A 26,865-nucleotide genomic window follows, 5' to 3' on the forward strand; every position below is an offset into this window, starting at 1 on the left:
TCCAACATTACATTATGAGAGTTAACCTGAAGTCTCAATGTCAACATTTTAATGTTGGTAGTTGAGAAAAAATGTCAGGTAATGCAGTATATTGAATTAAACAGAAAAAAAATCAAAATTAATATTAAAATCAATATTAACAAGAATGTTTATTTCATTTGTCTTTGATTCTGTGGAAAATCCCTGTTTCCTCTTGTCATCTTCCTTTTTTAGTCTATAATGGTAAAGTTTGAGTTCGTAAGTAAGGGTTCAAGGTTTATTTCTTAGCTGGTGGTTTCTTGGCTCCACCTTTTGCGTTAGTGCCTCCTTTCCCTTCCGCCTTGGCATTGCCTCCAGACTTCTCTCCTGCTTTTTTGCCTTTTCCACCTCCATCCGCTTCTCCTTTTCCTCCTCCTTCTTTCTTGGAAGCACCCTTATTACCACCTTTATCGCCTCCTTTCTTACTGGCTCCATCCTTGCCTTCACCCTTTGTCTCCTTGGCACCTTTACCACCTTTACTGCTGTCCTTCTTGTGTCCATCTCCCTTTTCACTGTCTACTTTTCCTGACACAGTGGCCACCTCCGTTTTATCCTCTTCTGGTTTTGCAGCTGAAAGGAGAAAGAAAAGACTCCTGATTTTCAGTACTTTAAATTGAAGATTCCTGTGCCTTTGAGCAAGCTACTTCATTCAACTTATTCCAGAAAAATATTGGTGCTTGTGTGTGACCTCTGAGCTCTCCTAAAAGTCTAAAGTAAACCCTCAGTATGTTTGAGATCCTCAGTTACTGTGGATACTTCCAGGAACCCATCTACAGTATACTCTATTAAATTATGTCCTTTCTGGAACCTTTGACTTGTTCTAAAGGTAAAAGTTTTCTGTTTCAGTAACTACAGGGCAATAATAAATGATGACATTTTTTCAGTTCTGCAGTGGAAAAATGATAAGAGAATCTTTTTATGTTATTTAATATCTGTGTCTCATTTTTATACTGAGCTGTTAGAAGGAAACGAAACATGATCCTCTGTCTATAAACATTGGGAGATGGTTAGTTGCAGAATTATTGCCAGTACAGGTAGAAAAAAAGTATATTTTATGTTAAGTTTTAGTCTAACAATAATGAGTAACAAACTACAACTTACAGAAATTTATAATTCATGCTTAAGCTAGATTTAAATTACTTATTATTTTCAATTTCAAGGTTTTGAATAGTTCCCATCTGAGTCTAACATTTGTGTTTTAGTTCATTTTCTATTAATCTGACATTAATAACTGACAAAATAGGAAAGATGAATACTGTACATTCAAGCATTTAGACGTTTTCTTTTAATTAACCACGTTAAAAAGTGAGCAACAAAAGACAAACTTAATTGTTGTTCATTATTCAGTTGCAAAAATTCAACAATTAATTTATTAATATTAATGAATTTGAATTTAACATCAGCTTCTTCTTAAATCTTCACTGATATTTGGAAATCAAGAAAAAAATTATCTTTTATCTTCCATCTTTTTTAAATGTGACCTTGATATAGCATGCTGTAACCCCCTATGTTGATTGACATTGCAAGCCAGAAAGCAGTCTCTTAAAATAGATGTGCTTGGTTTATGTTTCCAAATACTGTTACAAAGATCACATTTTCAAAATGAAAAAAATTATGACTTGTTTTTTAGCATACTGTACATGTAATCCCAAAAGCATTTTCAGTTATAAACCTCCTGTTTTTGAACTTTTCAGCAATGTAATACAATCCAGCTTGCAATTTTATAAACATTTACATTCTTTAGAATTAAAGTGGTATTATTCTTTCTTAAGTTGTTTTTTTAATGTTATACATTTTTTAAAAAATTCTATGACCTGTAACTAATATTATGAGTTGATCAAAATTAATTGCCACTATTATAGTAGTAGTTTTTTTTACATATAGTTCAGAAATGTAGTGTAATGTAAAATTGTTAAAGAATATTCAAAGAACTTTCAAAACTGTCAGTCAACAGAAAGATTTGGATATATTAATTCACATAGCTTAATGCTACAGTACAAATGCATGACCGGTCTTGCATGGTGGATTTGTTCACTTCAGTGAGCACATTACTTGATGAGCAGTTCTTCTGTTTGCTGAAACACTTCAGTACACATGACTGATAGACCCCCTGAAAGCTAAATGTAGTGAATTGTGATTGGGTGCTGAATGAGTGCTAATTTAGGGCAGGTGTGTTCAATAAAGCCGTGAAAAAGGCCACATTTTCTGACTGTCAAATTCACAATGCATGGTAAGGACACAAGTGACCAACAGTAGGATAGCATGATGTATGGTGTGTTCGCAGCCACCTCCCAAGAGGCTAGTTTAAGGAAATAATGAAACAGATGCAGTTGATATTAGGCAGCAAGCATTGTCACCAAGTGAATATGAATGACAACACCTAAATGAGGTTATCAGATCACTCATCTGTATTTGCAAGACACATGGTGAACTACTATCAAACGATTTGAGAATCACAAGCTAGATGGTACTGTACTTATGGTCCAACTGTAAGGTGCAGATTAAGGAAAAAACCTTAATGTCGAAAATCCAGGCTCTACTACATCATTATAATCAGCTTCAGTGGTTTCAACAATGCTATAAATAGAACCTACAATTTTAGAATGCTGTTTTAGTCTCTAATTAATCTAGATTCCATGTTCACTGGCCAATGGCCAAGAAAAAGTATGGCAAATACAAGACAAATATCACACAGACTGTGTAAGGTGGTCCTTGTTTTGTAATGTAGGCCAGCATCTCCTTCCACAGCAGAAGACCTTTATCAGTGATTTAGGAATATCTTACCTTCAGGCACTAGTTACAAATAATTTATGCTGTAGGTATTTTAGATTAAATGTCTTTAATCAATACCTGAATACAATATTGGGACTCTTTTATGAGGAAAAAAGTTCAATCTAATCATAAACATCAAATGAAAAAACAATTATGCTCATACATACAGTATGTTGCCTGAATGCTGACAAATATTCAACAGAGACTAAGTGACTCTAAGGAATAGGATGATAGCATCACACAGGAATCATCTTCCTCTTGTTCAATAACAAATAGCACAGGTCTAATGTGAAGACAGATCATTTAAATAAACACAGTTTCTACTGTCTCGTATTCAGCATATGTTCAAGATCATTGATATATTTTATAGTTACAGCTTTGGGTGACTGAGAAGTGTCTCTTAGATTTTAGATCAAGTTTGTGGCACTGAGAAGAGTAAATACTTCTAACTTCAAAGGAGAGAAGATGTTTGCTGAGGTCTGGGGGGGTCCCTTAAGCAGAAACAATGGTAAAGTGTACCTTAGTGTACCTAGGGAGGTTGTGGATTACTGATTGGCAAGGAGCAGCACAGAAAGAGACAATATAAGATCACATTAAGAGCACAGACAGAGGAGAGGAAGAGCAGAAAGGAGAGAGGAAGAAGGAAGAAACAAGGAGAGCAGGGAGGAGAGAGAGCAGTCCAGAGCTTGGGCCAGGCGAGAACCCCTACTTCTTGCTCATCCAAATCAAACCTGACTGGAGCTAAGAATTTGAACCTTGTTAGAGAGAGCGAGTGCTGTTCTGTGTTTTTAGGAAACTAGGGTTTCCTGGGTAAAAGATACCTCAGTTAGAAATGTCTTTCCCGATTATCTTTCCCGTGCATTTTATGGATAGGGATATACGCTCCCATTTATTTTGTGGCATCCAGGGTGAAGAGAGATTTAACTTCAGGTTGCTTTGTATTTAGTTATAAGGCAGCTCATCTCTTTTGTGGCCTCTGTAGGCATATTTAGAGTTCAGTGCTAAGCAGCGGTCTGGGGTTTTCTGGTTGACCAGACTGTTAGGCCTCTGAAATACCTTGTCTGTAAATACTGTATATACTGTATGTCTTGTGTAGTTTATTGTAATAAATATTTGTTTTAACTTAATTAAAATATGGTTTGTATGAACCCTGTTCTGTATCTATAAATTATTAAACCTTTTACAAAATCTCATGTATTATTATTATACTATACATTCTATGCTTGTTGATATAGTAACTATGTGTATTTTAGAGAGAGTGTTTAAACCTAAGATAGTGAGCCTGTACTGTATCTTCTAGCATGGGGTACTGATGAAGGCCTTTCTCTAATGAAGGAATATTAAATTCATTGTTTACATTGAAGAAGCTTAAGAATGATTTTCCTCTCACATTTGGAATCATGTAAAGTTACAGTGCCTTACAGATTTATTCATATCCCACAGAAATAGGAACAAGAAATAGTTTATAACAAAAATCTATACAGACCAGATAGTGTCCTCCTATCTGGAGGACAAAACAATCGAAATGCCATACTGTAATCTTAATAGCATTGCACAGAGGAAAGTGATCTTTGTCATAAATAATTTAAGTCCTGAAATCGCATGGGTCACATTTGTTCATAACTCTGTAGTTTGTAGTTTGTAAATCCTCCTCTGACATACTATAAATCACACTGACAAGATACCTCCTGTAGTAATGGCACTACTGATAGGGGGTTGTTTGAACATTCCTCCAGATTAAAATGCTTTGTGACTATTCCTCCAGATTGAAATGCTTTGTTAAGTGCCTTTTTGAGTTTAAACCACATACAGTACATACTGTACTGTAGTGTTTTATTATGTTAAGGTCTGGAGATTGAGTCTCCAGTCAAGACCACTTATTTTGTGTGCTGTTATTGCTTCTTGCTGGCATGTCAAATTTTGGAGCTTTTTGGCACAGGGAACCAGGTGGCTGGCTATGATGTCCTTGAATGTTTTGGAGGTCATGAATTCTCCTAGCAAGGGCCTAACAAGAGCTCAAGGACCCATAGATACAAATCAAAACATAATAGACCCCTCATAATATTTCTCAGTGACCATGAGGGTTTTCTCAACATGAGCTTGAGCTTTTTTATGCCAAACTCAACATTTATGAGTGTGTACAAAAAGCTAAATTTTCATTTCATTTGACCATGACACATGATTCCAATGGTCAATCAGATGGTTTGGAAAATCTTAGTCACCTCTTTTTGTAGCTCAAAAAAGACTTTGTCCTTTTAGCCCTACCATGAAAGTAACATGCACGTTAGAAATGTTTATTGCTTTTCTAGGCACTGTATCTTTAAGATGCCAGTTTTTGATGATCTCCAAATGTTGCTTCTGAATTTATGTTTGCTTCACATACTTACAGGCTACTGTATGATGGCAAATTTCTCATCCTCATCCTGACTTAACTGTCATTATACCAGTAGCCTTACATTTCTCAGTAATGGGCACTACAGTGTCAATTGGTAAATTCAGTTTTCAATGATCTCTCTGATCTTAACAGTGATGATGCATGCTCCTTCTAATTAAATATCTTCCATGTGTCAGCTCCTTTTATACCCAAGGGAAACAGGAAGTTTGTGTAAAAATTCCAAAGAGCAGAATAATGATGTCGAGTATTTTTTATTTTATTTTACTTAAAGTGGTACTTTGAGGTCTGAGTAAATATGCATCTTGTGTTTCTTACAATTAATTCAATTAATAGAAATCTGACCTTGCTTCAATTAATGCTATTTTACTTAGCATTTTACAATTGTTATAGACAAGACATATCCAGTACTAAACTAATTCTGTCAAAAAAAAAATTCTGTTTCTTTCTCACCTTTAAAAGACATTATGATCCCCTTTAAAATATACTGTTTTTATACTGAATGTCTTGGCTTGCTAAATAAATATTAAAGAATTAATTATGAATGAGACAATCATAGGAGCAACAATTTTTTTCTGAAGGTATTTCCTATTTTGATTAGTTTTATTGAAGTTGGAATTCAACAGACTAAAGTATTTCATCATGAATATTTATGATCAAAGTTATATGTCTGCTATTTTGAATATTTCTCATATAATTGTCATCTAATATATGCTGGGATGCACTGTATTTTAGGGACAAATTATGTGTTTTTCATTTTTATTACATAACAAACTTCCACAACAAATATCAATATTAAATACTAATATTTGTCATTACATTTTCTGAGAACAACATGTTGAGATATTGGGATGTACTTTGCTTGCAATATTACAGGTCTGCTGAGAATGATAGAAAACATACAAATGTATGATGTACATTAAAATACGGTGAGTAAATGATGCATTACATGTGTTAATTAGTGTCCCAAAATATATGCTATTTAGGTGGATGATTAGCAATGTGGCCAATGTATATGGTAGATAGACATTATTTTAAGTACTTTCATTAAGGTCGTAACATTATATTTAGGCCATGCAGGTACTGAACCTGAGTTCATTTTTACCAGTTTACAGCAATATCTGCATTTGCCTATTTCATGAGCCATTTGATATTTAGCTTTACCTTGAAAATACTTCAATGCTTGCAGCTGTATTTTTAATGGCAATTGAATTTTGTTTTACATGACGTTCTTTGCCAGGCTAAACATCTGCGTTGTGGATTCATTTACAGTCCATTTTTAGATCATTAACTCCCCTTTAAATTACACTTTAAATTATACAGCAATAGTATTTATAAATCACAATCACACTGACAGTTATTTCTGTTCATTTGTTCATTTAACACACAAATGTAAGACCCTTAATATTTTCAGAAGACTGGTGTTTCTTCATTATTGATGTGCTGTATTTAAATCTAAGGTTTGAAATGTAAACTTTGTCCAATTCTTCAAGTTTCATATAAGAACCATAAAAACCATAAAAGTGCATAAAAATCCTACCCATTATCTCAGAAACTGATAAGGGTGTGACAACTTAAATATGTTTTCTTTTCAAAATAATAAATCTGGCTCTAGTGATGATAAAGTAGACAAAATGTGGAATACACAGCTCAGGAGTAAATCCCTTGTTGACTTTGGAGAGTAATAGGAGGTCTGGTCTAGGCAGATAAAATTGAAATAGAATAAATACTGGCCATGTACTGGTACTCCTGCATAAGGTTGTAATCCAAGGCCTTCTTCATCTGCCAGTTTGTGAAATCAGCTCCATAATAAGGATATTTATCATGAACATTGTTATTGTTGCTGTTTTCTTATGGTCATGAAATGAGTTAGGCATTATTTGTACTGGGCAGTGGACGAGCTAATCATGATATTACATGGTGCCTTGCAGTAGGAAGTACCTGAACGATGAGGCTGTTTTTTAAGGTTGTTAACACATTGATGAAACAGTACTAAGAAACTGAACAGTACACTAGGAGGTTAGGACAAGGCCCTTCATTTATGATCTGCATCAGGACCAGTATTTTTACAACCTGACAACCAAAACATTTCTCTTGTGATCTAAAACTTGACATATTTATCATGTCAAACAGTTTCTGTTTGACCACTCTCTCTTTGCTTTTAATTCTTCTCAGTGAATAATAGACTTTTTTTCATTCCATCTCTCTTCTACATTTCATGTCTATTCTTGCTCTTTTTTGCACTTCTGTATTAGAACCAGATAGTTTCAGAAATCAGGACAACTCCATCTCTAATTATTTTTGTTTTGAGTTCCCTCAACTCATCTCCTCAAATTACATTCCATCACCCTGATGTTCCTTGAAATCAACCATCCATCAACAGTCATTGCAGTCGTTAACATCTACTACAGAACTATTTGCCTGATCATTTTGCTGTATGTTCCTAAGCCATGATATGATTACAAAAGACATATCTGTAACATTTTGTATAAGAAAGATCAGAATTGAAGTTTTAAAATTGCATTTAAGAGCTGATCTAGTCACATCTAATTAAAAACACATTTAGGTAACAAAAACCTATTTTCCCACCATTCCCACAATCTCCTGCACAGTCATCCTCACCCTTGCAGCAGCTTCTTGTCTCATTCCATCTTTTGGAGTCTTTCCAATGGCGTCATCCTCACTGTTATTCCCTTAACTAAGCAATTTAATACTTTTAGTTTGGTAATTCAATTACATCCTTATAAATATTATAAGGAGACGAATATGTATAAAGTATTTGATGTGCCTTGCCTGAGGAAATGGCAGCCTATTCAAAGCTGGAAGTGGAGGTGAGTGGAATTGTGTGAGATTAGGATCTAACCTTCCTCCCAAATTTCTACTGTAATTTATGTTATAATTCTATTAAGTTCAGAGATAAAGTTATTTGAAAAATAGTTTATTAAACTTTAGATCTGATCAATTTCTAGGTTGTTATTTGACAACTTGGCATTTGGGATGCACATTTTTTTTCTGGCTTTTTAAATACTGTAGCTCTTCAAAAGTAGTCCTCTTCATGTAAGTCTTACACACAGCTCCAGCCACAGCATGAAGCAGTTTTCTGGGTCTTATGCAGACTTATGCATATTTCATCTGTGCTAAGGCTACTAAGGCTGTAGCTTCCAAGTCAAAATAAAAAATAAAAACTTGTCAGATTATGCCAATTAATCTACTACAAAGTTTTATTTAACCTATATAAAAAAAAATATTTGGGGGGAAATTATTTTTATTTCTTTTGGAGAAGAGTATCATTTGCTGTACTGTATGTGTAGGATATTTTTGTACTCTAGCAATCATGAAAGCTGATCGATGAATTCCCCAAGACACAAGATCTTCAATTGCTCATAACATACTGTAGATAAATGACTGAAAGCTTTTAAATTGATCTATCTAGACATGGTACAAATGTGCTTGTCCCATATGAAACCCCCATGTGTGAGAGAAATTCTAAAGCTCCATATCTATCAATGTTTGGCCTCTCTTTCTAAAGAAAGAGACCAAAAGTCCCAGGAAATTGGAACACATGTACAGGTATGATGCATATACTCTTTCCTAAAGTGTTTGTAACTAAATATAAAGCAGTCAAACACTAAGCAGCCATTAATTACAAAATAATTTCAAAATCATGTTTTTATGTGCAGCATCCACCTGGATGATGCGACGGCAGCCATAGTGCACCAGAATGCTCACCACACATCAGCGATCAGTGGGGAGGAGAGCAGAGTGATGAAGCCAATTCATAGATGGGGATTATTAGGAGGCCATGATTGATAAGGGCCAATGGGAAATTTGGCCAGGAAGCCGGGGTTACACCCCTACTCTTTTCAAGAAATGCCCTGGGATTTTTAATGACCACAGAGAGTCAGGACCTCAGTTTTACGTCTCATCCGAAGGATGGCGCCTGTTTACATTATAGTGTCCCCGTCACTATACTGGGGCATTAGGACCCACAGGTACTGACCAGGCCCACACCTGCTTAGCTTCAGTGGGTTGCCAGTTGTGAGTCGCAGGGTGATATGGCTGTTGGCCTGTGTAAACTATGGTTTTGACACCCTTACCCCAATATGAAGTTCAACACTACCAACGTATTTAAGATAGATAAGATCACTTTATTTGCCATATACAATTTCTTGCAATAATAATTTGTCCTTTTGCATGCCCCAGCTTGCTCTCCATGAGACCCACAGGGACACAGATGGGGAGAGAGAATCTTGGGGTCAGAGCACAGGGTCAGCCATTTATATGGCATCCCTGGATCGGTTGGAGTTAAGGGCCTTGCTCAGGGGCCTACCAGAGTAGGATTCATCTGCCGGCTGCAGAATACGAACCTTCCAGCCACAGGTGTAGATCCTTAGACACAGTGCCACTGCTCTGTCCATTTAATTGACCAGAGAGGGTAGAACTGAATTGACTTTATTGTAACAAAATACTGTACTTGGGATTTTATTTTTATTTATCATTTTTTTAATGAGAAAAATTTATCATTAGAGTTCTTAATGAAAATCTCAGTTTAGACTTCACTGTCCCTGAACTTTTGAAGGGTGCTGTATGTTTTAAACATTCATCCATGGCTGTGATATGAATTGAATCATTGAGGCTGTTTATTTCTTTATCTTTGAAATTAGTATTGAATATATATTTGAATATAAATAATATGTTTTATTCTTGAGTGTAATATGTTTTATTCTTGAGTGATATATTCCTGTAGAAAATTTAAAACTCATGAATTAATGTAATACATATATAATTTATTTGTAATTTTCAAACGTCTAGAGCAATATACCACAAAAGGAGTTTGAAGAGTTTAATTCATTTCTTAAATGGGCTGAGTTGATAGTAATTACTAAGGAAATATGCAAGTAAAAAGGCTTGAGGGTTTCCTCTTGGATAACAAATGATGAGAGTATGAGTATAAAAGCATAAATCAAAAATAATATTGCCAAAGAGCCGTTTGATGAAATACAGAATAAGATCTGAGGACCTTGTGTAGATTGAACTAAATTTGTGGTTACACTCTTAAGAATGTACATTCTTAAATTTAAAGGATAGGTTAATCTAGTAATATCATTTCATTAAAACATTTAGAACATTTCATTAAAAGCCAGCAAGTTCAATGCTCTTTTTCAAATGTGTAAAAGAAATTAAACAGAATTTTCAATTATTTTAAACTGAGAAATATTGAATATCAAAATATTTGAGAAATATAGAAAGACAAATTATTTTCTCATAGCATTTAAAAGGTATAACATCCACAGCTGGAGAAATTGAAAGAAAAAAAAACAGAGATATAAAGAAAAGTCATTAAATATGTGTGCATATGTTTATGTACCAGACTGCTCTTATTTATTATTTTAAGGAAAAGAACAGATTTCTCAGTTACAAAAGACTCAGAGGCCTAATAAATACACATAAGATGATCCATTTCACAGAAAGTGCTTTATGTGTTACAATTCTTGCAATAAAAAAATCTGAAGCATGCACACAAAGATAATTTTGTTGCCATGTATTTTTTGTATCCCAAAGAGTTATATTTTGTAAGTTTAAAAAAAAATTGGTTCGAAAGCACATTTAACATTGTTTCATGTAGAGTTGTATATAACCTTCTTAATTTTAGCATACTTTGTATTTTATGTCAATATACAGTAGGCTTAGTAGGCTTATTGAAAATAAATTCCCTTTCCTTTGCAGAATACAGATCACTTCTTATCAATTAAAACAATCAGTTCCTGATGCAGTAATTTTTTTTTTACTGTATTCTGTATACATTTTTTTAATATTTTCAGGATCCGTCAAACAGTAACAGTAAAGTGAAAGAGTAATGTTAGAGGACAGCAAAGAATAGACGAAAGGTCTTTCCCTTAGTTTCCATGAAGGGTCATCTCATCCTCCTCTTTCACTACAGGAAGAGGGTTGACATTGCGAGCTTGTACCTGACCAGAAACTGTCTGGAGGGAGGAAGTGTCTCCAGAGGCTGTTTTGCAAAGAGAAAGAAAATGGAGAGAGAAAGAGAGAAAGAAAGAAAGAGAGAGAGAAACAGAGGTTGAGAGACATAAAGTTACATTTTAAAAGAGAAACATTAAACCCAAAGAGTGCATGAGAAATCACCACAAAGTATAAAGCTGACAGCAGTACATTGTTCCTGTACCATAAGAAGTGATTTTACAGCTGATGTTGTTAGTGAAGAAGTGTCAAGAACACATTGTTGTATGAAAACAGTTTTCATTCGTGTATGATAAATGTGTACAAGAACACTATACGTGCTATTAATAATGGTATTATCACGTAATGCTCTTAGCTCACTGTCATAGTGCCATATTTATTTTTCAAGCAATTACATCGAGATTTCCTGTACAATATCGACCACCCCAGAAGACAGAATATCCACAGGACCTCTTGACTAGCAATGCTTTCAAACCTGTTACTTATAAGGAGTCAGTACAGCTGAGAATGCCTTGTTTCTAACGGTGAACAATCCAGTAACTGACACAAGAAATGCCTTGCTACTACAAGGGATCTTTTTGAAATATTTTGAACCTGCTCACATTCTTGCCAAAGGTTTCAAGATTTCAAAAACTAGACTATAATATCCAAATCAAAATAGCTGAATTGCCGTTATTCACTTGGGTGGTTTATTGGGGATAGCAACATGAAAAACCCTTTACTCTTTACATGAATGAAAGAATTCTTTGCACTGCTTTACATACACATATTTTATATGTAAATATATACACAGGAGATCTGTATATTATGCAGTACCCTCCTGATTTATTCATTCCCTTGAAGCTGATTTAATGAAGAAAAGTACAACTGCATATCCATATTTTTCATCCATACATTATCAGAAAGCTACTTATTCCTGGTAAGGCTACGGCAGCCAAGAGTCTGTCCTTGACTACAAGCTGGATGGGATGTCAGGCTATTGTAGGAAACACACACACAATAAACACACAAAAGTTCCTGTCCTCAGCCTACATATTCAGCATGTCTTTGGAAGCGGACATGAAAACGGAACACCTAGAGTAAAAGAAAACATGGAGAGAACATGCAAACTCCATAGCAATTGAACCCAAGACTCAAGAGCTGTAAGCAAAAAAGTGATAAATGCCCTTTTTCTACATTTATGAGACAAAGACTTAGGAAAATGTATGAAAATAAGGAGGGATATATCAATCACATAAATTTATTACACACATTTAGAAGTGTGCAATGTTCCTCTTTATTCATCATCTGTAAATACGTGAAAAATTGATTTGTAATGTAAATATAGTCCACAGCAGCTTCTTAGTCTTATGACATTTTGACAAAGTTTCAGAGTTTACAGAAACTACTAGAAGTCACCTTGATTGCAATTGGGTATTAAAAGAGATTGAATACAGAAACAAAATAGTACCATACAAATAAGCAAAGTTGGTGAGTTGTCCAAAGATTTCAGGTAAAAATTACAGACCTTAACACCTCTGTAAAAAACTCCATTAGACATTGCAATTTCAGCTAACGAAAACGCTCATGGCTAAAGTAATGGTTGCAATCCTTTCAATAAGAGAATATAAGAGCTTTTTACCAAAATGGGCAGACAGAAAAAAGGATTGGGAGCCAAGGAAAACAACTGGGAAACTTAAAAAAAACTGTAGTATCATCAGATCTCCAAGACTGTCATTTGAGGTTGGATTCAATAATTTGGGGTCTGCAGCAGAGTTCCATGGCAGCATAAAAAAGGCTAAGCTTTTTTTTTTCTTGATGAAACACATATTGAGTTGTTGGACAATCCCACTGGGAGTACCATTAGCACAGAATGCTGAAGGTCATTTTGAAAATAATGCCATCACTTATTTGAAGAAATAAAAAAAGTAACTGTCCTGCTTTAGGTTTAGCTTGTATCTTCTGGTTCTCGTGTCCTGGAACTAGCAACTGATTGAATATAAGGTTTACTAGTACATAACGCTGCTGTCTACTGACTGATTCCCAATAAAATTCCAGATTCCCAAAGTGGAAGCAAAAACTGTAATGTTAAGCACTAAAGTAAACAAAATTAGTTAAGCATCCAAACATTGTGCATTTAGAATATAACGTTTTTTATATAGAATATTGAATGTCACACACCTGTGTCAATCAAAACAAAAACAAATTATTTTCTCATAGCACATTGATAATTTATAAATTAATTATAATCACAAATACTAAATGTATATGTGAATTTGCTAAATCAACAAATTTAGTTACACTTTATCCAGTGTATGATTGCATTTGAAGGCTAATATTATGCATCATGCTATGACTCTGAATCTGAACTAGAGTTATGTTTATTGTTAACTTATTGGTGTATTGTGGTTTATTTAATATAGGCTATCATTATTTATTTGAAAATCTGCATGGAGATAGTTCTCATTCTTAAAATAAATTAAATGTTAATGCACTTCAGTTCCCAAATAGATGAATATATACTGTAGTTTGCCATACCACTCCTCTGTTGTAGAGAACTGAAATAAAACAGCTTTTCATGTTTGTTAGAGGAATCTACTTAAATGATCCAATCCCTTTCATACACAGCTTCCTGCAGGTCAGAATCATCCATGCAATATGTATAATGTACAATATGTGTCTAATTCCTGAATGAATTGCTTTACACTTGTCAAATGTCTATCTAATCCTTGATTTTGTCCCAGTCCTTTTAGTGCTTTGCCACTTCCCCTGTGTAAAGTATATTCTATGCAAATTTAACTCATTTGCCAGCTATACCAGAATGTAAAGAACTGATAAAAATGCAGAGCAATCATTCTTAAAAATGCATATCATGCCCTTTAATATGACTTGCTATTTCTTATTCAATAACATTATTTTCATATATTTCTATGGAATATTCCATATTTGCATAGATTTCCATGACATTTTGTTTAAAAAAATATCTCTTATGGAGGACCTTATTAAATACATCCTGGGAATCTAAACATCATATGGTTTTGAGAAGGATTCTCAGAATCAGTTCCTGCAGGGTTTTCTGTCTTTTTGAATTTGTCCTATTCTGAGTTGTCAAATAAAGAGTGATTCTAATTATGGTCTTGCTTAGACTTACATAAGGTCTAAGGTTAGTGAAAACAGTCACTTCATTAAATGTACAATTACTGTCCCTATAAACACCTTGGAGCTTCAGAGAAATTACAAGTGTCATAATTATTTGGTATGTAAATGATTAGATCAACTATCTAACTGCGAACATGGGTGAAACAAATACCAGAGGTCAGTAGGTCCTCCAGGAGACCCTAATTCAGAGATTGCTTGTTCCATGAATAAACAAGACCAAGATTTCACAGACAACCACTGTCTGTGAAGGGGTGTCCCCTTATTGTAAACTTTCAGGGGGACAAAATAAAAAAATACATGGGCAGAAGTCAGACACCTTAGCTCCCACTACCTAATAATTTGCCTTTATTTCTGAAAAGAAACAGCCCATTTTGTGTATCTTGTGCATGCTAACTAAATGGCCAGTCAAGCCTCAGAATCTCTGTGTTCCACACAGTCTGGCCACAGTACACAGCAATTACAATGTCCTTCAAATTTAGTTCCAACTATCATTGCCATGATCGTTTCAGATAAAGAAGTGAGACTGTAATTTTCTGATTCACTTTTGTCCTCCCTACTATGAACTGTGGTTGCATCTGCTGTTATCCAATCTGTGAACACGACTCCCATTGTAACTGATAGTTAAAATATCTTAGGTTGGCTATTGTAAATAACACTTCTGACTTCCTTAAGTAAAAAAAAAATAAATTACCATCATGCCCCGGTGGTAGTTTCGAGATAATCTAGCCCATGCACAACTTCAGTGTAAGCTATGTTAAAATTACCCCTTAATTAGAAATGTATTTATATACAGTAGTATGGGGCATGTTATTGAAATAATCTGTTGTAAACACCTGTGGAAAATAAAATATAAATATTCATCCCACACATAGTTTTCTATTTAATTCTTTTGTATGAACCTCTGCTATCTTGTAAACTATTTAAGCTTGTTTAGTAGTACAGTACTATAGTAGTACTTAAAAATGTTTTACACTACTTTTTTTTACTTTACACTCCTGTGATTTGAATTTAAAATAATGTTTACATGATTCTAACTTTAATAGTGATTTCAATCGTGTGTAGGTATTTTATTATGTTTTTACATCTTTGGCAATTTTACATAGTCCATGCAGCTGTCAGTTCCTTCTTTATACGTTAAATTACCAGAAACATTAATTAACAGAATCGGTTCAAAGTAGTGGGGTGACATGGTGATGCATTGGAATTTTCATGTTCTCTCCTTGGGTGTCCATGTGGGTTTCTTCTGGGTGCTCCAGTTTCCTCCCACAGACCAAAGTAAAGGCATGCTAGTAGGTTAATACAGTAGGGTTTTGTAGAAACTACCCTGGTTTGAGTGTGTACTGTATATGTTTGCTTCTGTGTGCACTCTGCAATGGACTGGAGTCCCATCCAAGGTGTATTCCACCTTGCACCTGTTGCTTGTGATGTAGGCTCCACTGTGACCCAGAATTAAAAAAAATCAGTTATTGAAAGTAGTGTGAAATTTAAAATATGTCATTATATATAGAATTTAAATAAGTAGGTTGCAACAAATTAAAAGTCATAAATGTAAACTCTTCCAAAAATAAATATATAATGAATGCAGAAAATGTAGTTGTACATGTACAGGGATATAATAATCTTCTTGTAAAATACACCTAAGAGAAAATTAAATTTTTAAAACAAAATTTGAATAAAACTTGACTAAATATGGTACATTGCTGTTTTCAGAGTGCTCAGGTGGAAAGATTAATTTAAAATGAAAAAAAATGCCAGTGTTCTGGAAGCGTAAGATATAATGCTGACCAAGTTGTGGCACGGTTAAGGTGGAGCCCATTTGCTGAGGGGGGCGCTAGGTATCCGCAGCTGATCTGAGTCACAGTAATAGTGAGATACAGCTATGAGAAACATTTAAGAGAAGGCAGAGTATGTCCCTCAGGGGAAACCACCAGGATGTTAGTCCTGCCGTAGCTGAAGACCAGAAGAGGATCAAGATGAGGTCTCCCATGTCCTGAGACTTGGTAGTGAGAGAGCTGGGCCAAAGAAGGCTTAGTTGCAGGTGTGAGACACTGCTAGTATCCTCAATAGCAAAGAGCAAATCTGCTTTATATGAGAAAGAAAGCAGAGAGACAATTCTAGGAGGAGACTGTGGAGAAGAGGATTGTGGAATAGATTTTTATTTAAAATATTTTTGTTTATTTAAAGGGATGGAAACCTGTTTTGAAGTGAGTGATTAAGACAATCCAGTGAGTCTGCCGAGTGTGAGTTTAGTGAGATTGGAGTTACAGTGTTAGTGTGTAGTGTGAGTAGATTATGTTTCAGAGAGGGAAGTGTGTTAGAGGGACCCTCACACTGGGAATACAAATTATCAGGGAAGAGTGAAAAGTTCATCTAGCCACATATCTCTGGAATAGGCATATGGGGGGGTGACAAGATGGAGGGCAAACCCATGCTGATCTGTAAGTAATGGCAATGGTGACTGGGCACAGGGAAAGGTGTGCTGGCAGCTTCATGTGCACAGCAAGGATGTGAGAGTGAAGTATCAGAGAGGCTGTGTGGTTTGGGTGTGTTGAGTCTCAGCATAAGTGTGAGGTATTGCAGACTGTGTGTCTTGTGCCTGAGTATGAGAGTAAGACACTGAAGGTGTGTATTGAGAGTATGAGACCCGTGCTGGTGGCATCGGAAGGACAGCAAAGGCTGGAAATGGACTTTGAAGTCCAGGGCTTGACTAGTGGTGAGACACCCAATAGCCGTCTTGGAGTGAAAGCCATTTGGTAACAGGAGGCTCCTGAGTTACAGTAAGTAGAAACACTAGGCTCTGTCAGATTGCATTGGAACAATAGGCTACATAAATCATGTGGGAGCAGGAGGATCCAGATTAGAGTAAAGAAGCAGGAGGCTCCTTGTGTGGTGGCTAGGAACAGGGAGGCAGGCTCCATATGAGAGTAGTGTCATCGAGGTGTAGGGAAGGCCTTGAAGAGTAGCCGCCTTGGTTGTTGCCATGTTACCCCACCAGTAAGTAAGGTAAAGAAGGCAGTAGAGTGGGTCCAGCCAAATAGGAATGACTGAGTCGAGGGCCTTCTACTGCTATTCCCTGAAATGGATGAGCCAGAGGGCGGGTTTTAAAAGTGAAGATGTCAAGCCCGGGAGTCCACGAGTGAAGGACTCGGTGGTGCAAGGGACCTATGTAACGATCTTGGAGGAAACTGGAGACTCTGGGCCCGAAATTCCACAAGCAGAGGGCTCAGAGATCCTGAGCCCACATGTCCTGGTTGCACTGATGAGATGGCCATATACAGCACCACTCTTGGAGGAGAGTGAATATTAAGTGGAGAGAAGAGTGCAAAAAATAGTCTTTGATAGGCATATTAGAAGAGATGGACATGCCTGTTCGAGTCCAGGATGGAGGCCACGACCCCTGTGGTGCCACAAATATAGAAGCAAATCAAATCAAAGTTTCATTATCAATTGAGGACTTGTTAACACTTAATTAATATTTAAGTCTGAAAAATACACTCCCTCCTTACATGCCAAGTACATTAGATCATCTTCTGAGTTTTTTTAATAAAATATATTGTATTTTTGCAATATGAGCCGGAACCTATCCCAGAAAAAAAAGGGTGCTAGGCAAGATACACTCTGGATGGGACAAGAGTCCAACACAGTGCAAAAAGACTGAAAGTGTTCTATTATTTCTATTATCTGCCAATGTAGGATATTCCTTTAGGCCCAGTAATGTATCTGGTAGATGTTCACCGGATCAGTTCCAGAGTAAGAATATCTGTTTTGTATTTTTGTGACCACAATTGTGCCCTAAATGATGTATTTAGTATTAGTAGTTTCACCTACAAAATGTATCATTCATACAGTATTCTAAAGAAGGTTGTGATAGATCGACTGTCACGATCGCAAACCCATCCTCTTAAGGGTGCTCCAGCCCTTCCTTGTTTGCCTCATTCCCCGCACCTGTTCCTTGTTTCAGCCCCTTTTCAGTTCCCCCTTAAAAGCCAGACACTGACGCTAATCAAGCTCTGCATTGGTTTTGGGACCTGGATGCGCCTGGCTCCGTTATGCTTTTAGTTTCTGTTCCCGTTCCTGTTTCCCCTGCCGGTCCCAACCCGGCTCTGGTTTTTAATCGTCAGTCCTGGATGGATCGCCTGGCTCTGGACTTTTGCCCTGTCTTTGGATTCCACTTTTGACTCATCCCCGGATTGTTTGCCTCGGCCACACCTTCCCCGACCACCAGCATCCCCTGTTTTCATTCCCGAATCCTGCATGACTTTTTCCCCGTGTTTTCTTCACTTTTCCCTGGATCGTGTCGTCTGCATGGGGTCCAGAAAGAACGCTTCATGACACGATGATTTTAAGATAAGATCATTTAAATCATATCCAGTTAATAAAAAAGACAAGTACTTCAGGTATATTTTAACTATGCAGCTCTATTCTGACGATGCTTATAAATAAACTTATTCTTGCTGAAACATACTAAAAATCAAACATTTCAAAATATTTATAAAGATCCACACACATTTTCATTCATTGTAGAGTTCCCATTGTTTTCTCTTGGTTTTCACCTTTAACTTCGCTCTTCATGAACATTTAATTTTGTTAAATGTTTTTCTGTTTTTTGTCAGACAGATCCCTAGGCTATAGTCTGGAATTTACACAACTGGGTTGACAGAACTGAGTCATCTCAGCCTAGAGCAAAGGGTGCACTGAGGTTTTACTGAGGCTTTAACAATCTTAAGGAAGATTGACAAAATAAGCCACGATCACAGCAGTCAGGCTCTGAAGACAAATCTGAAAATGGTGTGGAAACAAGTTTTTTAAAACAATATACAGAGATGTTAGGAGAGACACTGGTAACACCCATGGATATGTAATTAACTTGCTTCTATTTTTTCCTTTTGTATTTTTATTCCATATTCAGTTTTTTTGTCTTGATAAATCTTTTACTGAAATTGATTTTATCGAATAAAGGGAAGATAAAAAATTCAAACTGGATACTGGTCATTTGTACTGGTGATTTGCTGACACCCCAAATCCTTCATAGTGAAAGAAAAGGGGTGTAGACACAGAACTTCACAGAAAAAAAACTACTAGATACTAAATAATTTTTCATTATTGTTTGTACAATAACTTTGTTACCTACCTCCCGGTATTTCAGTGAGTTCATTTAGAGGGGGTACCGTTTCCAGTGTGTTTGCATATTTCTTTGCTGCCTGTCTTTGTGCATGTCGTGCCTCAATCTCCTTTTTTGTTCTTGGGATTCGACACTTGAAGATGCAGCACAAAGTTATTACTACAAAGAAGTAAAAAAAAGAAACTTCAGAAATGCAATTTTGTCAGGCAATCCCACACACTCCTTGAAAACAATTAAGAGCAAAGCAACAAAGATGCATGTGAAGAATAGCACTCAAAATACAGAACTATCCATATTTTTTAAAAAGGACAGAAAGAGTACAGTATAAAAGCACAACAAAGGAACTATCTGGACTCACAGCCTTGTTTTGTTCATATTTATAGATACAGATACTACTCAGTTTATTTAACTCACACATAACATCAGAAATATATATTAATTCGACCAAAACATGTGAAAATAGTAAGAAAACATGCAAACAATGCAAGGTGGACAGACATATCCTTTTCAAAAGGTAAAATGTTTCTTCATGATACAAATTTCTAGAAATATTCTTTGTTTTGGTTGTTATTTGCCTAAGAGACAAAAGTTTTAAGAAATCACTAACACACAATTAAAAAAATAATAAAATACTATACTCATAGCCTGTGGAATAATAAAATGTCGCCCACACATGTCTACAGATATCAATGATTTTTGACATTTACAAAATATCTAGACTAGCAAAAAAAAAACTGAAAGAACATACAGGCAACATCTGATTGATTGATCAGAAGACTAATAAAGATCACATCTAATACATTTTCACTTTGCACTGTTGTAAACAGTATACTGTATATTTAAAATGCTGATTTTTAGAAAGAAAATTGTATGTGTATTTGGTGGCTCCAGTACAAAACAAGCATTCATGATGTTTTGCAGTATGGGTAAGTTACATGACTGTGCTTTGATGACTCACATCTGAAAAGTATTAATAGGCCAGCAGTTTTGTTGTAGAAAGCACTTTATCCCAAATGATCATTGCACAAACATTATTGAACTCTTTCTTATCTAGCGAAGAAGGAATCTCACGAAATCACCCACATCCCAGTCATGGTGTAATGTTGAAAAAAAATACTAATATTCTAGAAGGCATTGTTCTCAAAATCAAAAATAGAAAAGTGTTCAAATTGTCACAGTGACTGTTCAAATAAACGTGTTACACAAGAGAGGTCTTTTAATTTGAGTAAAGTCATAAAACACAAATAATAGAATATGCTTCTCAGTTTTGTTGAAAAATAATGTAAGTACGGAAGACCTCTGAATTACTTATGTTTTCTTATTACAGTACACAGTATGTTAGCCAGGCACAATAAACAATGTTAGCCTTTAATTTAAGCTCTCAAATTTTAGAATATTATGCTTTTTGCTTTTTATGCAAACTTAAATTAACTAACAATAAACATTATATATGTATTTACATAAACACATCTATCCATTATTAGTTAGCCACTAATTCCTGGTAAAGTTCACAATCTTACCCAGAAATATAAGGTAAAAGAAAGGATTACAATTTGAATGGAACAGTGGTCCATCAAATTTCCTAGGTTTTTGCTTGAAATCCAGTATGAAGCAAACTTCAGTTAACATTATTTTGCTTTTGAAGCTACAGGTCTTCTGTAACATGGTTATTTATTATCTCTGCAATTAGTAGTAAACTAAATGAATCATGCTAATTAACTGATACAAATTAAAAAGTAACTGATCCTACAGACAAGATTAAAAATGCTATACACAGTACTTGCATTACAAACACCCATTCAGTCCACCTCATAACTTCGTACACTTCTCCCTCTAGTGTCTCATAGAAGAAATCGCATGGATGTTTTATACACCAAAGAACGTTAGAATTGCTGCATGTTATGTAAAGCAGGTGTCCATAATTTATTGATAGTTGTTTTCTTTTTTCCACAAACTAACAGCTTGGGTCACTTTAAAAAAATTACACAGAAATTCCTGTACTTACATTAAGACAGAAATAAGGCTTTGTCACCTTGGAACCCTTCTATTATTTAAAATGTTTGTTACTCTAGAATTCATGATTCTGTCCTGAAGACAAATATGCCATGAACCCCTCCAGGATACATCTAGTTGAATGTGATTTTAGATTAAAACATTGTTAAAACATTAGCTTTTTATATGCATTTCAGATTAACTGTGAGCCATATGTGAACTCTTTGCCTGTGATCTTGTTGTAGAAAAGTCAGAGGTCACACAATTTCTTTAAAGAGCTACACTAATACATGAGCCGCCTGTGTGTACAATGCTAGTGGTTCTTATTATTTCAGAGTAAAAACACCTATCTATATGGTCCCTCAATCAAGTACTGAATTTCAAGCAAAGATTCCACCATGAAGACCAAGAATCTTTCAAATCATGTTAGGAGTTGACATGAATGAAGGCATGGATTGGGAGCAGGGCATACAAACATTTCAAAGACCTTTAATACCTCTTTTGACATGGTGAAATGGATCATTAAGAATTGTAAGACACCCAGATAATGCCACAATCAGGCTATCCCTCCACATTGAGCAGCTGGGCAAGGAGAAAACTAGCTAAGGATGCCACTGGGGGGGTCCTGTGGCTCAGAGGGGAGGGAATATCTATGGGTCAGTCCTCAAAAGAAGCTTGTCTGCAGTTATAAAATAATCTGAAATCCTACATTTGTTTTGCAACAAAGCACCTATGTGATACAGCAGACATGGCCAAAGTATTTACGGGCAGACAAGACAATACCAGAGCTTTTAAGTCTAAAGACAAAGTATTAAATTTAATGCAAGCCCAACCTAACTAAGTTCACACCTGCACATATTTATGTGATCAACATTTTTCATTTTTTTCATTTTGCTGACATTTACTATTATTTTCTTACCTTAAGAAGTCTTTAGTGTGAGATTTCAGGTTTTTTTTAAAAGAACTGATTTTTTTTTAATTTAGCGTAAAAAGTTTTATGCATCATTTTGTAGTTTTTATAAATTGTGATGCCATAGGACAGGTTTGAATACGTTTGCAAATCTCTGTTCATCATGATGGACATAATGAATGGTTTACTTACAGTTCTAAAACAAAAAAATGGCAGATACAAAAAACATCTAAGACATCTTCTAATAATAGAGAACAGAAAAATGAAAATTAATCCAGTACATTCCAATATCACAATAAGAATAATGTAAATACAGAGATCAAAATGCTGATGCTTCACAACACGACATAAACAAAGAAATGGTGTTTCCCGCATATACAGTACTACAATATACACAGTATAGAAAATTAATGTTATTGAAAACTAGGTTTAATTGACTCTTAATTAAAATTTCTGAATTCAGGTAAGTGCATATTAGTGTGGTCCTCTGTTTTTTAATGATGTAAATGAATATATTTAAATTAATGTTTAATAGTAGTCATATTTGGCAAGATTCTCTAGGTGTACTATCCATTTGCCTGTCACTAACAGTTTTCATTCACGACTGTCTCTGTTGGCAGACATTTCTCCCTTGGCTTACAGCACCTAATACACTCTGATGATTGTTATCTTGAAGCAAACCGTAAAACATATCTGCCCTTGCCATTCTGACAACTGCTCCAGTCACTATCATACCTAAGCATGTTGCATTCAGTGCAAGATCTTTGCTTAAGTGAAAATAATTACAACACTGATGATTGATGTGCATTTTATTTTGCCTTTTGTTCATTTTTCCATTTGTAGCAAGAAAACAGCAGCCTCTTGAAAGATAGCACCTTAAAAAATACGATAAAAAATACCATAAAAAATCATGTTTCCCCCATTAACTTGTCCAATATCCTAGGGGCATGGCAGCAAAGCAGTTTTAACCAGATTTATACATTATTCATTTTCTCATCTTAGTCAGTCTTGGCAAACAAATGATACATCTCAATGTTTTCTGCTCAGAATTTTCTTCAAATTGACATTAAACTAGTAATTTCAGTGGATTGTCAGGACATTTTATGCCAACTTAGTTCTAGACAGCTCAAAAGCTGTGTAAAGAACCAGTGCTTGAACAGAAGGTGTACATAACAATATAGCTACTCTAACAATAAGCCTGCACAGGAACAACACCATTTACAGACCTACTATATTGCTTTTCTGAGAACATTTCTGTTACAATATCAAAACAGAAAAAAACAATTTGAACTCTTTCTACCACAAGAAGATATAGCGCTTGTAGAGATCTCCCCTAGGGTTAAAATATGAAATTTTAGCTAGACTTTAAAGTCAAACTTTGGAGATAAAAAATAGGAACATTGCATTGCACATTTAGTAATATATTTTATCTTTATACTTAGTACTTTTTGAAAACCATGTTAAAATGAGGCATGAAGAATACATTATGAAAGTACACTGAGCATATTTAGAAAATTATATATATATGCTATAGTATTTATGTGAATATGTTGTGCAAAGATGACCCACAAATTCAACACATTATCACAGGTAAACCTATATCCCAAACATACACCAATGTCACAATGAAATAGGAAACAGTCCAACAGCACAGGGAATTAATGTTACAATATATAGAACCTGTGGAGTAATATCACCATGACAATCTCATACTACCACAGGACATACCACTTGCACTAACAGTGTAGGACATACACTAACAGTATGAAACATTTCTGCCCAGTGGTATTTAAAAATGCTGTATTTTGTATTTTGCTGTATTTTCTATCACATAAACGATCATTTTTCAAAAAATCTTGTTCCTTGAAATCTCATTTTTATTAACCATCATTTTAACTGATCTAATGCCTTTTCTTTTGTTATACAGTGTTCATTCTGCATTCAGATTGAATGCTGTGGAAACTGATACTCAGAATGTAGTAAGACCCACACATAGTGGTAAGTCATGGTATCTGTGTTGAAAATGTAACTATTCTCCCTCAGAACCCTCTTCTATCAGATCACTTTCCTGTCTGCTATGAATTACAGCTGAGCCAATCTAATGTTCGTTCTCCAGGTTATCGTTTAGGTCCAGTCTTTACTTCTGCTACTGCTACAGACTTTATAAACAAGTTCCCGGCCTCACTTACATGTATTAACTGGCCTGCTGATGCAGTTACACTTGATCAGATTACTGAAAGCTTAGAAACTACTCTACAGGATATGCTTGACATAGTCACACCACTTAAGAAGAAAAGAGTTAGAGTACACTAATTATACTTGTTCACTCAAACAAGTCTCTCATAAACTGAAACGCAAGTGACGCTCTACTAATTTAGAGGTATTTCGAATAGCCTGGAAAGATAACCTTTTAAATAACAAGCAAGCTCTAACTACTGCTAGGTCATCATATTTTTTCAGCCTGATAGAAAACAATAGAAATAATCCCAGATTCCTATTTAATACAGTTTCTAAACTAACTAGAAATCAAACAACTGACCTGCAGGTCCCAATTGGGCTTAGCTGTAACAACTTTATGATTCTTTTCAATGAGAAGATTATAAAAATAAGGGACAAAATTCAAACATCTAGCTCAGCCTACAGTATAACAATCTACCGCTTACCTCAATCTCTGAGGTAACAACATGAGTTAGCTGCAGAGTTTACCTGAACGATTAGGATCTTTTGCCCTAATTGAATATTCAGAATTGAGTGCATTATAGTGACATCTTCTAGATCAACTACTTGATTTTTTTATCCTATCCCCACAAAATTTATTAAAAAACTTCTACCCACTATTGGTAAACCATTTTTAAATATTATAAATCCGTCTCTAAACCTTGGATATGTACCAAAATCTCTATAAGTGGCTGTCATTAAACCTCTTATCAAGAATCCAAATCTTGACCATAGTGACCTGTCAAATTATAGACCTATTTCTAATCTTGCTTTTATCTCTAAAGTCCTGGAGAAAGCTGTAGCAAAACAGTAATGTACATTTTTGCAAAGAAATAAAGTCTTTGAAGTTTTTCAATCAGGCTTTAGAACGCACCACAGTACAGAGACTGCTTTAGTCAAAGTAGTGAATGACCTACATCTCTCCACTGACCGTGGCTGCATTTCTATGCTTGTGTTATTAGATCTAAGCGCAGCATTTAATACTGTAGATCATAACATTCTATTAAACAGACTTGAAACCATTGTTGGCATAAGTGGACAGGCACTGTCTTAGTTCAGATCCTACCTAAATAATCGCTATCAATTTGTACATGTAAATAATGAATACTCTGAGCTTACCAGAGTAAAATATGGAGTCCATCAAGGTTCAGTGCTTGGTCCTTTGCTGCTTTCCTTGTATATGTTACTCCTCGGTCATATAATTTGTAAGCATGACATTAACTTCCACTGTTATGCAGATGATACTCAGCTGTACATATCAGTCAAACCAGACAAAGTATCTAAATTTTCCAAGATAGAAAACTGTCTGAAAGAAATTAGAAGCTGGATGGCTTGCAACTTCCTTCTGCTTAATTCTGACAAAACAGAAGTGCTGGTGCTTGGTCCTAAGGCTGTTAAAACTAGGCTAGCTGAATGCACCTTGACTGTTGATGGCTTCTCTGTTGCTCCCAGTACAGTAATTAAAGACCTAGGTATTACTATAGATTGTGCTTTTTCATTTGATACTCACATTAGAAATCTTTCTAGTTTAGCCTTCTTCCACTTAAGAAACATTGCCAAGCTTAGGAGGCTGCAATTTCTCCATGACGCCAAAAAATTAGTCCATGCATTTATTACTTCAAGGTTGGATTACTGTAATGCTGTGCTCTCTGGTTGCTCTTCAGTGTCCCTAAATAGACTCATTAGTTCAGAATGCGAAGCTATAGCTAAAGCTAGAATACTCACAAGAACTTGAAAATATGAACATATTACTCCTGTTCTGTCATCTCTGCATTGGCTTCCTGCTAAATTCCGCATTAATTATAAATTGCTGTTGCTCACTTACAAAGCTCTGCGTGGTCTTGCCCCATAATATTTGAGTGATCTTTTAGTCCCTTATAATCCTTCTTGTACACTTCGATCACAAGGAGCAGGTTACCTAGTTGTTGCTAGAATTAAAAAAGTCACAGCTGGCAACAAAGGATTTTCTTATAGAGCTCTCCAATTATGGAAAAGCCTCCCCAAAGATGTGCGGGATTCAGACACACTCTCAATGTTCAAATCTAGGTAAAACATATTTGTTTAGTCATGCTTTTAGATAAATACTTAGGAATCGCAAGACATTCAAAATACCAATTTCTGTTTTCATTGTAATTCACTAATATTGTATCTCTTTTCTATCCATCCATTCTGAGGTGGACTGTTTGGAGGCCCAGGTCCAGAATCCAGCTCCTTTTACCAGTCGGAAAATCAGCAGCCGATCGTCTACAAAGCCCTTCCCAAAGAAATCTCAACTGAAGGAAACTAACTAAACATTCTGGACACTGTAGGACATTACCATACATG

At 35.4% G+C, this 26,865-nt stretch overlaps 1 protein-coding gene across 1 annotated transcript in view; it reads right to left on the reverse strand.

Annotated features, from left to right (window-relative positions):
* Nucleotides 1-256: 256 nt before the first annotated feature.
* Nucleotides 257-26,865, reverse strand: part of tmie (transmembrane inner ear) — a 47,750-nt gene continuing 21,141 nt past the window's right edge. Inside the window, exons 4-5 of the mRNA XM_088918141.1 lie at nucleotides 19,431-19,580; nucleotides 257-588 (exon numbers count right to left, since the gene is read on the reverse strand). Of these exons, the coding sequence (XP_088774267.1) occupies nucleotides 257-588; nucleotides 19,431-19,580 (482 nt within the window). The remainder of the gene's footprint in view (nucleotides 589-19,430; nucleotides 19,581-26,865) is intronic.

Source organism: Atractosteus spatula, chromosome 6, assembly GCF_055471065.1.
Source record: "Atractosteus spatula isolate fAtrSpa1 chromosome 6, fAtrSpa1.hap1, whole genome shotgun sequence".
NCBI classification, from domain to species: domain Eukaryota; kingdom Metazoa; phylum Chordata; class Actinopteri; order Semionotiformes; family Lepisosteidae; genus Atractosteus; species Atractosteus spatula.